The sequence below is a fragment of the Rhincodon typus genome, chromosome 19 (assembly GCF_021869965.1).
Source record: "Rhincodon typus isolate 14 chromosome 19, sRhiTyp1.1, whole genome shotgun sequence".
NCBI classification, from domain to species: Eukaryota; Metazoa; Chordata; class Chondrichthyes; order Orectolobiformes; family Rhincodontidae; genus Rhincodon; species Rhincodon typus.
This window is the reverse complement of record NC_063350.1, coordinates 10,110,839-10,126,865: the sequence shown is the minus strand read 5'-3', so window position 1 is coordinate 10,126,865 and position 16,027 is coordinate 10,110,839. Positions and strand designations below refer to the sequence as shown.

General features: G+C 42.1%; 1 protein-coding gene across 1 annotated transcript; it reads left to right on the top strand.

Annotated features, from left to right (window-relative positions):
• The first annotated feature begins 3,090 nt into the window (after nt 1–3,090).
• On the top strand, nt 3,091–4,876 carry id1 (inhibitor of DNA binding 1, HLH protein). Its single transcript, XM_020514869.2, has 3 exons — nt 3,091–3,633; nt 3,990–4,052; nt 4,311–4,876. Exons 1-2 carry the CDS (start codon nt 3,268–3,270, stop codon nt 4,029–4,031), a joined length of 408 nt encoding a protein of 135 aa, XP_020370458.1. The 5' UTR covers nt 3,091–3,267; the 3' UTR covers nt 4,032–4,052; nt 4,311–4,876.
• Nucleotides 4,877–16,027: the final 11,151 nt, after the last annotated feature.

Below are 16,027 nucleotides of genomic sequence, written 5' to 3'. Positions count from 1 at the left end.
AGTACATTTTAGAAGAAAGGTTTAGATCATATGCTATTTTTATCTCTCAGTGTTACAATCAAAGCTGGGCAATGTGATTTCTCCATTCAGTACAAAAAAGGACAGTTTAGAAACACTTACCCAGAAAACTAATTCATATAACACAAAGTCAGTAATAATCAGGCATTAGGTACAGTCTGACCCACACCCCCAACCAAAAAAAACAATGAATCAGGGCTATTCTGTAATATGTCCATTCCATCTTCCCAGGGCTAGGCAAAGCAAGCAGATGTGATCTAAATATCCGTTCCTCCCCCTTAAAATGTGTTGTCAAATTGTGTCCGTATGGGGACATGTACAAAATATATGTTGCAGCAATAGCCTACTATTTAAAAACAGAATGCATGTTTTAAAATGTGTACCCGGACTGCAAGAGGAATATATCTATAGGTAATCTCTTTATAATGTGTTAACTGCTGTCCTGCAGTGCTAGAGCTTTTGCAGCTGGTTTATGTATTGCAATGCAGATATTGCTTTCAATGGAGATTCTCTCTCTCTCTCTCTCTGTATATTCCCGAAACCCTTTCCCTCTTTTCTCCACCTCCTCCTAGTCTAGCTCCAAGCATTTAGCAACTGCAAGCATTCCAACCATGCGAACTCCCTCCCCCCCCCTAAAAAAAACACAAGCAACAATACGGCTTTGCAGGTGTGCGGGTGTAAACTTTTTAAGAGGGGTTAAGGTGACAAATTAAAGGGCGATTTATCAGGGTGCAGATGATTGCCAGTTAATTGCAGGCTGTTCGGCGCCCTTGTAGTGAGGGTGATTGGCGTGTGGGTCGCCATGGCGACCGCCTGCACGGCGCCAGCTTGACAGGCGTCAAGGCTGTATGAATGGGTGACGTCACGGGCCTGGCGCCTGCCAGTCTGGAGGCTGCTTTTGGGGGGGGGGGGGGAGGAGGAGGGAGGGACACACATACACCAGTCCCTGGGAGTGCAAGAAAAGGGAAAAAAAATGCATCTTCACCTCCCTCGACAAAAAGTGCACAATATCTGATGGAAAATTCCTTCTTCCTCCCCAAATCTGCACAGATTTAAAAACGCTTGCTTCTTACCAGTTTGCAACAAAAAAAATTACAAAGCCTCCGTGGTAATCCCAGGATAACTTTTTTCACAGTTCCATCGTTTTATTTTCTCTGCTCTAAATGTTTCCATGCACCCCCCCCATCTAAATTTATTTCCTCCCCCTCCCAATTTCTGCTTTTAAAATGCATATACTGTAATCTCTGGAAAATTCGTTCATTCTCCTTCCACCCACTTCCTCTGAATTTGTTATTCCCCCTAAATTCCCTCTTTGAAATGCACAAAATCGCTGGAAGATTCCTCTGTTCTACCACCCCCCCATCTCACTTTCCCTCTTTAAACTTATTATTCCACCCAGTTTCCCGTTTTTAAATGCACATAATCTGGAAAATTTCTTAGTTATGTCCCCTTTACTGTAAATTTGTTATTGGTTCCCAGTTTGCCCCTTAGAAATTTAAAAATCCTTCCATTTTCCCTCCCCCTTCCTCATTTAAAAATACTTGTTACAAATTGTAAACAAAAACAAAATTGCAGCAATAACAATTAGATCTTTCAGGGACAACTTTTTCACATTCATCATTTACTTTTCCCCCTCTAAATTTTTTATTGCCGGCCCCACTTCTTTTCTCTAAATTTGCCATTGCTCCCAGTTTCCCCCTTTTCTGTGGAAAATTCCTTCATTCTCTTTTTAAAGAAACTTGTTACAAAAGTTAGAAAGAAGCACTTCAATAATGGTTAGTGTCAACTTTTTGACAGTTTAATCAGTTTTTATCTCTCAAATTTAACTGCCCTCCTCTGAACTTTGTTATTGCTCCCTCTCTAAATTCCCATTTAGAATTACACCAAATATCTGGAAAATACCTTCATTTCCCTTCTTACAAATTGCAAAACAGAAATGCCTCCCAAGTGATTAATCTTCCACCGATAACATTGTGCTGTTTAATCATTCATTTTTCGTCTAAACTTTAACTACACTCCCCTCCAAAAAAGGTTATTTAGAAAAGCACTGAATCTGTGGAAAAATTGTTTCATTTCCCCTCAAGCTTACTTATTACAGATAGGAAAAATAAAGGTGTTTCAAAAACTTATTTCACTGTTTAAATAATTCATTTTTTCCTCTTAACTATAACTGTCCCCTTGTAAAACTTTGTTAATGCCTTAGCTCTGACATCTTGTTTTGTAAGGACAAGACAAAAACGTTTTGTTTTTAAAAAGTTTTAACTGAATAAGTTGACAATTTTAACAAGAAGTTTACTGTGTGATTTTTTGCTGTTAGATTCGTTTTGAATTTATATCAATCCTAGAAGTTATTCACAGCAATATAACACAATTTAATTAAAACGATAAATCCACTGACACGTTCCCCACATCTATTTGGTTAAATTCCTCGTGGAGTTTACTTTTCTTGAAATCAAATCTTAAAGCAAACATTTTAAACATTTTAACAGGATTGAAAGGGTTTCACTTAATGTAACGTCTCCTTACAGTCCAAAGATCGTCAAGAACTAGTTTCACCAAATTCCTCTATATTCTGCTTTGCAACATTCCGTTACATTTCAATACTTTCAGAATCTCTGCAGATCAATCTGTAATTGCAATGCAAATACTGTCGTGTTGCGCACTTGGGATAGCAACATGATGCAACTTCAATTTTGCATTTTAATTTGTGAAGGGGAAAAATGTTTAGTCCCAGTTGAGATTTCAACTAGTTATTTTTGGCTAGTTATTCCCTGGTAATGCGTGCGAGAAAAAAAACCCGAGAAATCATTCAAAACCTTCAGTGAGCATCTGATGAGTTTACATTCTCATGAATTATGTCCCCACCCACGCCCTGGGGCGACCCCCACCTGCGGACCCCACCAGATATAAGCCAGCTGGATTCCCACATCTTCAACAAAATATGTACTTTTTTTTCCCATTTGAGGTCCCCCCCCCCACACCATGCCCCCACTCCGCCAACTCTTGACAGATTTCAAAAGCTTGATGCAAACCAGGGTTCTCCATTGGCACAGAGGACTGTAAACCACGCCTCATTTTGTTGCTGAAGTTAGTTGTCATTTGCTGGGAGACATGGGCCTGGATTTCAGGATTTGAGAGACGCCCATTTTTTTTCAGTGGAGCATAAAAGGTGACCGACAGCTCCAGCGTTGTCACAGCGATTTCTCTGCTTCATCAGATTTTGGGGTGTTTCTCCTGAACAAGCGGATAATGAAAGTGGTCAGCGCCGCCTGCTCGCTCAAGCGCCAGGGCTGCACCCAGGAAGTGGTGCGCTGCCTGTCCGAGCAAAGCATCGCGATCGCTAAGTACAAAGTGTCCCCGCTCCTGGACGAGCAGATGAGCATGTTCCTGTACGACATGAACGGCTGCTACACCAAGCTGAAGGAACTGGTCCCCACGCTCCCCCAGAACAAGAAGGTCAGCAAAGTGGAGATCCTGCAGCATGTCATCGATTATATCTGGGACTTGCAGCTCGAGTTGGACGATCAGTCGGGAATGGGTTGTCAGGCAGCCGTTGGAACCACAGGCCAGTCTCGGACACCTCTCAGTGCAGATGTTACAGGACTGTCAGCGGAGGTGAATACTTTTAATAAGTCCCTTGTATTAAACAATGCATTCAAAAAGTTAATGCACTTAATGCTTAAAAGTATTCTAATAAAATAGTTTTGGTAATATTATTAATATTCAAACGCTAAAGGTTTCTAAAAGTATCAAATGTACACTTTTTAGTCTTATTATTTTGGAATCGAATTTAACTTTTTTTGAGCGTACACGTCTATCTGGGATTGGACATCTGTTTTATTAAGTGTTATTAACGTGAAGTAATTTCTGGGAAACTTATTTCCCTGTACACTCATCAAATAAGTTGAAAGTGAATATTTCTCATAGTATGGTTGACTTAACGATTCCCCCATTTTTCCTCCAATCTCTAGGCTCCCTGTGTGAGCAGTGATGACAGAATTCTGTGTCGCTGAATGGATTCACTTTACTTGCAGGTATGTACAAGATTGTAACCACTTCCCAAGCGGAACTCGACTTGTCCCTCGTGTGAGGGTCAGGTTTCTTGGCCTTTGCTTGAACAGTCGAAAAGCTGAAATCTGAACCCAAGTTATCTTTGACAGTGTTGGTGGAGTCGTAGTACGTCAGTGCTTACTGAGCTGTTCCAATGCAATGGGGTGTTTCATTTTGTTTTGTCTTTTATTTTGCGAATGGAAAGCATTTTAATTTTTCTGTTTCCCCTCTCTCTATTTTAGGTATTCCAGATGCTAAAATATAACATGATCCGGTGGTGCTGGATTAACAGTACATCCATCCCGCAGTCCCTGGGAGAGGGAAAAGAGGAGAGCTGGGAGAAATTAAAATAATCATGTTATTGCGACTAATGTCTTTGATCACGGCACCAAGCGAGAGCAGATCTTGCGCTGATCGCCAGGCTCCAGGACTCTCGGCCCCTTTATTTTAGTCTTCCATCTGAACCCAGGTGGACGCGGGAACTAGGCGGAAGCACAGCAAAGTTTAGTAACTCTTCCTAGCGACGTGCCTAGCAACAGATTTAACTGCGTATAGCCGCGCCATCTCTTCTTAAAATGTGTTATGTGTGCGCGAAACGCCACTACACCACAGGCCATTAACGAGACACGCTGGACTCTAGAATTGAGATTGTATATTGCATCCTTAGAGATCTATGGGGGTGATTCAGTTGTAAGTCTTATACTTTGTAAGTGTGTATTGAATTGTTTACAACAATGTTGTACTAAAGATGATTTTATTGATTTTTTTTGACGAATTGATTAAAATAAAAACTAGTCAAATAATTAAACCTTGTGTTTGTGCTTTCTGACCTTACAATGGCTCGAAAGATGTGCGCAGTGACCAAAGAGTTTAATGTAGCGACTCTCACTTAGCCCCAGGGTCGGTGCAAAGCAATTTATGTTCCAGATTTCCTCAAATATGACGGATGTAGAGCAGCGATGCCGTTAATAGCGGCCCATATTCTGATTTATTAGCCCTTGACTGAAATAAATCATCTTAATGAAATGGGGGTAGATTTTTCCCATGTTGAGTAATTTCAAAAGCATGTTTTAGATGAGCGTAGCGAAATGACAAGCCCTGCTAGTGACGGCTACTCAAAAAGCACGGTGAGTAATGGGTATGACGATTGCAGCTTTTGCTCCTTGGTTGAATTAACCCGGTGAGGCAGAGACCGGAAACATTCACTTACAATAGCTGAAAGCGCTTTGAAGCAGATGTGAGAAAAGGGGGTGTTACCACAAGCCAATCTGCCAGGCACCGTACATAATTAATTTGCACAAGATTACTCCGAGAAGGCAGTTAAATGTTCCATGTAATTGATTAACGCTGATCTCTATGTTACAAGGCGGGTGCTGATCAAGTTTGGACTTTATATTACAATGAGGCTCAAAACTCGTGCTGTTGGGAAATGTACACACACCAAACATTAATAAAACAGGGACAACATTTATTTATTTGGGATTCCGGGACATCTTCTCTCGACCCTGACCTATGTTGTTTACTATATAGTCAATTTCACACGAGTGTCAATTCATCTATGATTTCAAGAACTTGTGTTTAATTTAGAAGTAGGAATGTAATTTCAGAGTTAATTCTCGAGATAAATCCCTTTAGGATTTGAACCCATTTTCATAGAGCTCCCAATTTTTTTAAAGGAATTTTTAAATTTTAAATAAATACACGATATGGTGCTTGATTATTCGGTATCCCCCCGCTCTCGATACAGTCCCAATCCTAAATGCTAATGTCATTGAAACTGCTTGGTATTTATACTTTCTGACTGAACGTGCGAGGTTCCCGCATAAATCTGACACAATATACCGCTATTGGGAAAGGTCTAGCTGTGTAATGTATAAATACTTCCGTGATAATCAAAAAAAATCCTGACCCTGCATTGTCCCCTCCTAATATCCTAAGGTAAACTTGGAACAACATTGTTGGAACAGAACTATAGTCTTCTCGCTGACATTTACTGCTAAACTTTGAAGCCATTAAGCAATTTTAAAGAACAGTTAGGCCTTTTAATTATTTGGCTTCCAAACACCCTCAAACATTATTCTGACATGCAATACAGATTAAACAGACATCAATGGATCACTAATTTAAAAAAAAATCTCCAGGCAAAACAGTTGTCTCAGCAGTAATAAAATATATTGGCACTTTCTCGCGATAGTTTGTGGACGTTTTACAAAGCTTTGATTTATATTTCTTTATTTTAAAAAAGTGCAGTTGTATTTCTAATGGACTTCCATGTTTTATTATTAGATTGTAAAATGTTAATTCCTCCTTCGCAAGGAGTTGGGGGGAGACACTAACTGTTTATTTAAACTGGCGGGGGGAATAAATAAGAGCTACAGGCGTGTTTCGAGTTGGGTGTCACACTAGGACCACAGCTGCTGACAAAGGATTAGTATATATAATCCAGTGAATCAGCTGTGTGTATAGGAATGTAGTTAACCTGAACTTCTCCAGGTGTTCAGAGGCGCCAGGCAGTCTGGCCTTGTTTGCCCTTGACACAAGCACAGAGCCAACAGAGCGTTTACTTTACCAATCGCTGACGACCAGCTGCAACTCCAGCTAAACCATGGGAACTCCCTTAAAGCGAGATTGCACCACAGAGATAACGAGCTTGAAAAAAAGTTTTTTTTTCTCCCGGAAAATGTGAAAATGTTTCAAAAAGAAACATGTTTTCTTCTTTCAGGCAAGATACATGAATATTTCGCAAGCTTTTCTTTTAGTACTGTTTATATTACATTTTAACTCTTTGGAGCACTATTTTTTTTCTTTTAAAAATACTCCAATCTGTGGGTGGCTGTAAATGTTTTTTTTTCATCGTTGCTGGATGAGAGATTGTAAATCTACGTGTCGCAGACTTGCATTTATATAGCACCCTTCTCGACCAGCAGTAGTCACAGAGGGCTCCACATTCAATTAAATAAGTGGGGTCACTGTTTAGTGGAGGTAGCCGACTTTTGCCCAGTAATTGCCCAGAAGGATAGTTTGAAAATGGTCCAGTGTTTTAAGTGATCTTGATTCAGGGATAAATATTAGCCAGGACAATTCCCCTGAAACCAAAACAGCGATTGCTGGACAAACTCAGCAGGTCTCATGGCATCTGTGGAGAGAGAGAGAAAGTTTGGGTCCACCAATTGTTCTTCAGAACTCGGTTCTGAAACGTTAACTCTGCTTCGTCTCCACAGATGCTGCCAGACATGTTGAGTTTTTCCAGCAGTTTCTGATTTCCAGCATCTGTGGTTCTTCTTTTTTGGGTAACTCCCTCATTTTTCTTTGAAAATAGTACAACAGGATCTTATATGTGCAGCCAGACAGAGTTTAACAATTGCATCTGAAAGCCTGCACCATCCATAATGGAGGACTCCCTCAGTCCTGCACTGTTGCTTTTTCAATGGACAGCTTGGTTGTTCCCAGATATTTTCTAGTCACCCTGTTCAGACATGTTATGACACACATCTGGAGCAGATAGGACTTGAATCTGGGCTTCCTGGTTCAGAGGTAGGGACATTACCACTATGCCACAAGAGACTCCAGTGTTGCACTGTTAGCTTAGATTTTTTTTTATGTGCAAGTCTGGTGTAAGACTTGAACTTGGGACCTATGATTCAGGTTTGGGAATCCTACCAGCTGGTCCTGGATGATGTAAGTTACCATAAGCTAATGCCCTGCCACAACAATAGTTAACATTTATACAGCATCTTTAACATGGTAAGTCTTCCAAATACACTCCACAATAGTGTAATCAGAATAAGCCAAAGAGGGAGACATGAAGACCATTCAAACATAAGATGCCTGAATGGAAGTAGGCCATTCAGCCCATTAAATCTACTCTGCCATTCGTTGACACTGTGGCTGATCTGATAATCGCCATCTCCACTTTCCTGCCTTTTCCCCATAACCCTCAATTTGCTTTCTAATTAAAAATGTGTTTATTTCACCCCAGGCAGTTATCATGAAAGGTCATAAGGAGAAACCTAGAAATTACAGATGGGTCAATCTGACATCAGTGCTGGGTAAATTATTGGAGGTGATTCTGAAAGATAGGATTTACATGCATTGGTTGAGGCGAGGATTGATTAGGAATGGTCAGGATTGTTTTGTGCAAGGAAAATCATGTCTCACAAACTTGATTGAGTTTTTTGAGGAAGTAACCAAAATAATTGATGATGGCAGAGCAGTAGATGTTATTTACTTGGACTTTAGTAAAGCCTTTGACAAGGTTCTACATGGTAAACTAATCAGTAAAGTTAGATCTCATGGGATTCAGAGTGAGCCTGCTAATTGGATACAATATTGGCTTTATGGTAGGAAACAGAGTGGTGGTAGAGGGTTTTTTTTAGACTGCAGGCCTGTGACCATCAGTGTTCCACAGGGATTGGTACTGGGTCCACTTTTGCTCATCATTTATGTGAATAATTTGGATGATAATATAGAAGGCATGGTTAATAAGTTTGCAGGTAAATTTGTGAAGAAGGTTATCGAAGATTACAAAGAGATCTTGTTCAATTGGGTCAATGTGCTGAGGAGTGGCAGATGGAGTTTAATTTGGATAAATGTGAGGTATTGCATTTTGGTGAAACAAACAAAGACAGGTCTAATACAATTAATGGTAGGGCACTGGGTAGTGTTGTAGAACAGAGACCTAGGGGTTCAGGTACATAATGATTGGACAGTTTCTTCACATGTAGACAGGGTGGTTAAGAAGGCATTTAGCACGCTAGCCTTCATTGCTCAGTCCTTTGAGTATAGGAGTTGGGACCTCATGTTGAAGTTGTACAGAACGTTGGTGAGGCCTCTTCTGGAGTACTGTGCACAGTTCTGGTCGCCCTGTTACAGGAAGACTATTCTTAAACTGGAAAAGGTTCTGGGAATGGAGGGTTTGAGTTATAAAAATAGACTGGATAGGCTGGGACTTTGTTCACTGGAGTGTAGGAGGTTGAGGGTGATCTTATTGAGGTTTATAAAATCATGAGGGTCATAGATAAGGTGAACGACAAACGTCTTTTCCCTTGGGTGTGGGAGTTTAAAACTAGGGGGCAAATTTTTAAGGTGAGAGGAATAAGATTTAAAAAGGACATGAGCGGCAACTCTTTTGCACAGAGAGTGTTTCATATGTGGAATGAACTACCAGATAAAGTGATGGATGCAGCTACAATTACAACATTTAAAAGATATCTGGATAAGTTAATGAATAGGAAAGGTTTGGAGGGATATGGGCCAAGCACAGGCAGGTGGGACTGGTTTAGTTTCGGAAAATGGCCGGTGTGGACTGGTTGGATCGAAGGGTCTGTTTCCATGCTGTATGACTATCAGTTTGAAGTGTTAAATCTCTTTCTCCCTTCACAGATACTGCCAGACTGGTTGAGTTACTCCAGCCTTTTTATTTGTTCTGTTAGACGCTAGGTCAAGGTTTGCGCAGTAGGTTTTCCGATCACTAATGATGGAGAGTAAGAACTGGAGTGGGTGGAGGAAGGAACGCAGGGCTTTAGATGGCTAAAAAATGGCCAGCAACAGATGAGGGGGATGCACTAGAGGCCAGAGTTAGAGAAGCTTGGAACTACGGATTTCCAACGCAAGGAGGATGGTTTTAAAGTGGAGGGCTTATCAGATGGGGAGCCAAGTAAGGACAGGCTACACAGAGTTGATGGTGAATGTTGATGCATGGTACAATTTGGATATGACCGGGCGAGATTGTGGTGCAGTGATAATTGGGAGTCATAGAATTGTACAGCTCAGAAACAGACCCTTTGGTCCAACTCGTCCATGCTGACCAGATATCGTAAATTAATCGAGTCCCACTTGCCAGCATTTGGCCCATATACCTCTAAACCCTTCCTATTCACATACCCATCCAGATGCCTTTTTAATGTTGTAATTGTACCAGCCTCCACCACTTTCTCTGGCAGCTCATTCCTTACACATACCATCCTCTGCGTGAAAAAGTTGCCCTTTTAGACCCTTTTTAAATCTTTCCACTCTGTCATTAAACCTATGCCCTCTTGTAGTTGATTGGCTCGCCGAACTGGTTCATTGTTTCGCAGACGTTACATTACCCTGCTGGGTAACATCATCAGTGCAGCCTCCGATGAAGCGTTGGTGTGTTTTCCTGCCTATTATTTAAACTTTGGAGTCCGTTGAGCTGGATTACCTCACTTCCGGTTTTCCTTCACAGTGGGTGTATATGGGGTCGAACTCTGTGTTTGTTGATGGCTTTCTTTGTGGAGTACCAGGCTTCAAGGAATTCCCGTGCTTGTCTCTGCTTTGCTTGTCCCAGGATCTTGGTGTTGTCCCAGTCAAATGGTGGTCCTCCTTATCCATGTGGATAGAGATGAGTGAGTATTGGTCATGTCTTTTTGTAGCCAGTTGATGTTTGTGTACCCTTGTTGTTAATTTCCTTCCTGTTTTTCCGACGTAGTGTTTGTCACAGTCTCTGCAGGGAATCTTGTAGATGACACTGGTCCTGTCCATAGTGGGTAGTGGCACATAGAGCTCGACCCCATATACACTCCACTACGAAGGAAAACTGGAAGTGAGGTAATCCAGCTCAATAGACCCCAGAGTTTTAAAAACCAGGCGGGAAAACACAACAGCGCTTCATCGGAGGCTGCACTGAGGATGTTACCCAGCAGGGTAATGAAACGTCTGCAAAACAACAAACCAGCTCAGCGAGCCAACCAACACAACCTCCACAACCCGAGCTACAAATCTACTCTAAAACCTAAGCCCTCTTGTTTTGGACTTCCATACCCTGGGTAAAAGGCCTTATCTATTTCCCCAATCCATGACCCTCATGATCACAGGTTTCCCAATCTAGATGCCCAGGGTAAAGATCTGGGGACACAAGTTCACATCCTGCCATTCCAGCTGATGGAACTTAAATTCCATGAGTTAATCAGAATTAATCTGAAATGAAAGCTAACACCAGTGATCACAAAACAATCATCAATTGTCAAAGAAGTGATATGGTTCATTAGTATCCTTTAGGATCCCTACAATGTGGAAGCATTTTAGGAAATTAAGAAGGGTACACAAACATCAACTGGCTACAAAAAGACACAACCAATACTCCCTCATCTCTATCCACATGGATAAGGAGGACCACAATTTGACTGGGACAAGCAAAGCAGAGACGGGTCATTGAGTGCACACTGACCCTCTGAAGAGCATCCCATCCAGACCCACGCGCCCACTAGCCTATCCCTGTAACCCCACATTCTCCTTGGCCAATCCATCCAGCCTCCACATCCCTGGACACTGTGGGCAATTTAGCATGGGCAATTACCCTAACCTACACATCTTTGGACTGAGAGGAAACCACAGCACCTGGAGAAAACCCATGCAGACACGGGGAAAATATGCAAACGCTGCACAGACAGTGAGTCGAGGGTGGAATGGAACCTCGGCCACTGTGCTGCCCCGTGGGAAGAAAACCTTTACTGATCTATATGTGACTCATGACAATGCAGTTCACTCTTAACTACCATCAAAGGACAATTGCAGATGGGTAGAAAATTCTGGCCTTGCCAGCGGTGTCCATTAAAGAAATAAGTATTTCTGGTGTCACATTTGCCTCAGTGTCAGAAGGTTGTGTGTTTAAGCCAAATTCCAGAGGCTTGATTGGAAAATCTAGACTGATTTGCTCCAGTGCAGTACTGAAGGACTACTATACTATTAGAGGCACTGAATTTTGGATGAGACTTTAAACTGAGACCTTATTTCCCTCACTGGTGGACCTATTCTGAAACACACGGTTTTTGACCAAAACCTGTCCTTTATGCAAATGTCACTTAAGGAGATTTATCTGCTTGTTAGCTCACTACTATTTGTGGGAGCTTGCTGTGCAAACATTGGTTGTAACTTTTGTGACATTACAACACCTCAAAAATATTTTATTTACTGTAACCCACTTTGGGATGTGAAAAGTAGAAGATAAAGCAAATCTTTCTAATTTTTCTCCCCCTCGAAACCTATCGAAACTGCTCCCCAGTGCTGTACGAACTCCTATCGTTGAATGCTTCACTGCCCCCATGCGCCATCTGGTGAAAGTGTTGCATATTTTCTCAAGGTTTGCATTTGCAAACTGCCAGATAAATTGGAGAAAGCTGTCAGAATTGGGAATTGAATTCAGAAATTTGACTATCTCCACTCCCAAAGCTCCTTGATGAAGGGAAATATAGCAGGTGTGGTGGGTGGTTCAAGTCTTGTAACACTTCATTACACATTTATGAAGCCCAAGCTTTTTATTTCGATCTTTCCTTAGTTTGCGAATGCTCTGAATATAATAAATCTTTTCTCTATTCATTCATTCATTGGATGTGGGTGTTGCTGGCTGAGGCCAGCCTTTCTTGCCCATCCCTAGTTGCCCCTTGAGAAGGTGGTGGGGAGCTGCCTCCTTAACCGCTGCTGTCTGTGCACTGTAGGTTGAGCCACAATGCCATCGGGGAGGGAATTCCGGGATTTTGACCCAGCAACAGTGAAGGAATGGTGACATATTTCCGAGTCAGGATGGTGAGTGGCTTGGAGGGGAACTTGCGGGGGGTGGTGTTCCCATGTATCTGCTGCCCTTGTCCTTCTAGATGGAAGTGGTCATGGGTTTTATTTAATTCATTCACGGGATGAGGGTGTCGCTGGCTAGGCAGCATTTATTGCCGATCCCTAATTGCCAGGGGGCTGTTAATAGTCAACCACACATTGCTGTGGGTCTGGAATCACATGTAGGCCAGACCAGGTAAGGATGGCAGTTTCCTTCCCTAAAGGACATTAGTGAACTAGATGGGTTTTTTCCAACAATCGGTAATGGATTCACGGTCATCATTAGATTCTTAATTCCAGATATTTTATTGAATTCAAATTCCACCATCTGCCACAGCAGAATTCAAACCTGGGTCCCCAGAACGTTATCTGGGTCTCTGGATTAACAGTCCAGCAATAATACCACTTGGTCAATGTCTTCCTCCAGGTGCTGTCTGAGGATCTTTGGTAAATTTTTGCGGTGTATCTTGTAGATAGTACACACTGCTGCTACTGAGCGTCGGTGGTGGAGGGAGTTGATGCTTGTGAATGTGGTGCCAATCAAGCGGGCTGCTTTATCCTGGATGGTGTCAAGCTTCTTGAGTGTTGTTGGGGCTGCACCCATCCAGGCAAGTGGGGAGTATTCCATCACACTCCTGACTTGTGCCCTGTCGATGGTGGACAGGCTTTGGGAGTCAGGAGGTGAGTTACTCCTCACAATATTCCTAGCTTCTGACCTGCTCTTGTGGCCACTTGTTTATGTGGCGAGTCCAGTGGAGTTTCTGGTCAAATTGGTAACTGGTAACCCCAAGGGTGTGGATCGTGGGGGATTCAGTGATGGTAACACCGTTGAATGTCAAGAGGCATTGGTTAGATTGTTTCTTACTGGTGACGGTCATTGCCTGGCATTTGTGTGGTACAACTGTTACTTGCCATTTGTCAGCCCAAGCCTGGATATTGCACGGATCTTGTTGCATTTGAACATGGACTGCTTCAGTATCTGAGGAACTGCAAATGGTGCTGAACATTGTGCAATCAACAGCTAACATCATGACTTCTGACCCTATGATGAAGGTCATCGATGAAGCAGCTGAAGGTGTTTGGACTTGGAAGGGTACTTACAGGAAGAGAGATAACACTGACAACTTGGAGAATGTGACTCCATATTTGACAAACTGTCTGAGATTATGAAAGGATTTGATAGGGTAAATAAAGACAAAATATTCCTTCTGATGCGGGAAGTCCAGAACACACAGACAAACTTAAAATTGGGGAAATTCTCTACTTTGATCAGATCACTCCTCAGCTCTAGCGAAAACAATCCAATCTCTCCTTACAGTTAACACACTCCAATCCAGGCAATATCCTTGTAAAGATAGCAAGAACTGCAGATGCTGGAGTCAGTGCTAACACAAAGTGGAGCTGGATGAACACAGCAGGCCAGGCAGCATCAGAGGAGCAGGAAAGTTGACATTTTGGGTCGGGATGCTTCTTCAGAAATGGGGGTCCCAACCCAAAACGTCAACTTTCCTGCTCCCCTGATGCTGCCTGGCCTGCCGTGTTCCTCCAGCTCCACACTGTGTTATCTCAGGTAAGGGTCAGGAGGTTTAGAGTGGATTTAAGAAGAAATGTTTTCACCTAGAGGGTGGTCGATATCCAAAACTCACTGTCTGAAAAGGTGATGGAGGCAGGAACAATTACAATATTTAAGTGTTTAGATGAACACTTGAAATACTACAGCAAACAAGGCAATAAACCAAGTGCAGGGAAAGAGGTTTAGAATAGATGACCAGTGCAGACTCGAATGGCTGAAAAGCTTCTTTCCATGTTATCATACTCTGACTCCCTGACTCTATAAGATGGAAGCTCATGTGATGTATGGTGACTACAGTATCTGGGCACTCATGAACATCTATGAGAGCTGAGGAAAACATATCTGAGGTAAACATCTGCAACTAGAGGACCTTTGGCTCGGATTCATTGAGCTGGTGGCTGGGCTGAAGACAGTGCAACACGTTAGTGAGGGGTAGAGATACCTGAGCACTTTGTTCTAGCAGGTGCTAACATCACTTAGGATAAAACCTTCTGATTTGGTCAATGGTCAGGGACAGGAGAGTGTGACTGCGTAGGAAGCAGGAATAGGGAATGATCAGGTAGAAATGGAGGCCCCTCAGTGACAACTGGCCAGAATGAGGAAATTAATATGAGTGAAAACTGATCAATCCTTTGTATCTTTCTAAAACTTCAGTCATGGGATGTATCGCTGACTGGACCAGCATTTATTCCTTTAATTGTCCTTGAGAAGCTAGTGCTGAGTTGCCTACTTGAACTGCTGCAGTTCATTTAGGGTATGAACAGTCACAGTGCCATTAAGGAGAGAGTTTCAGGATTTGACTCATTGACACTGAAGGTATTTCCAAATCAGAATTGAGTGTGGCTTGGAGGAGTATTTGCAAGTGGGGGTGCTCCCAAGTATTTGCTACCTTTTTCCTCTCGATGGAAGTGGTTCTGGGTTTGGAAGGTGCTGTTGAAGGAGCCTTGATGAATTTCTGCAGTGCATCTTATAGGTAGCACACACTGCTGCTAATGCTGTTCTACACCCATCACTGCTAATCATCAATATCATAGAGCTTTGAAAGTGTTGGCTGTAGAGATAATGAATGTGTTGAAGGTCATCTTCCAAAATTCAATCAATTCTGGAATGGTTATTGCAATTTATAAGGCAGTAAATGTTAGCACACTATTTAAGAAATGACTGAAGAGAAATCGGGGAACTACAGACCTGTTACCTGACATCAGGAGTAGGGGAGAAGTTAGAATCTGTTATAAAGGATAAAGTAATTGGATGCTTAGAAAATAATGGTTGTGAGTTGGCAGATTTGGGCAGAGTCAACATGGGTTTGTGAAAGAGTAATTAAGATTGATAAACTTGTTGGGGATTCTTGAGGATATAACTTGCAGAACAGATGAGGAGAATAAGTGAATGTGGTGTATTTGGATTTTTAAAAGCTTTTCAGAAAGGTACCGTAGTAGGTTAGTAAGAAAAATTAGATCACGTGGTATCGAGAGAAATATATTGGCATGGAGAGTGAAATGGTTAATGGACAGAAAACAGGCAGAAGAAATAAATGTGTCATTCTCAGGTTCACAAGCAGTGACTATTGGGTAAATCAAGGATCAGTGCTAGGGCCTCTGTGATTCACAATCTATATCAATGATTTGGATATGATTAATTTGATTTAAACATTCTCATACTGTTTCCATGTCCATTCATTTCCTTGTCCCCCTTTAACGCTGTAATCTCCTCCAGCCCTACAACCACCTGATGTTCTCTAACTCTAGCCTCAGCTAGTTGCACCATTAGTAGCTGTACCTTCAGAGGTTTAGGCCCTCACTCTGGAAGCCCCTCCCT

Bases quoted from the DNA above. Each gene is read 5' to 3' on its own strand.
- id1 (XM_020514869.2), top strand. From the start codon at position 3,268: ATGAAAGTGGTCAGCGCCGCCTGCTCGCTCAAGCGCCAGGGCTGCACC. The intron at 3,634-3,989 runs GTGAATACTTTT...TCCAATCTCTAG, and splicing joins TTACAGGACTGTCAGCGGAG to GCTCCCTGTGTGAGCAGTGA.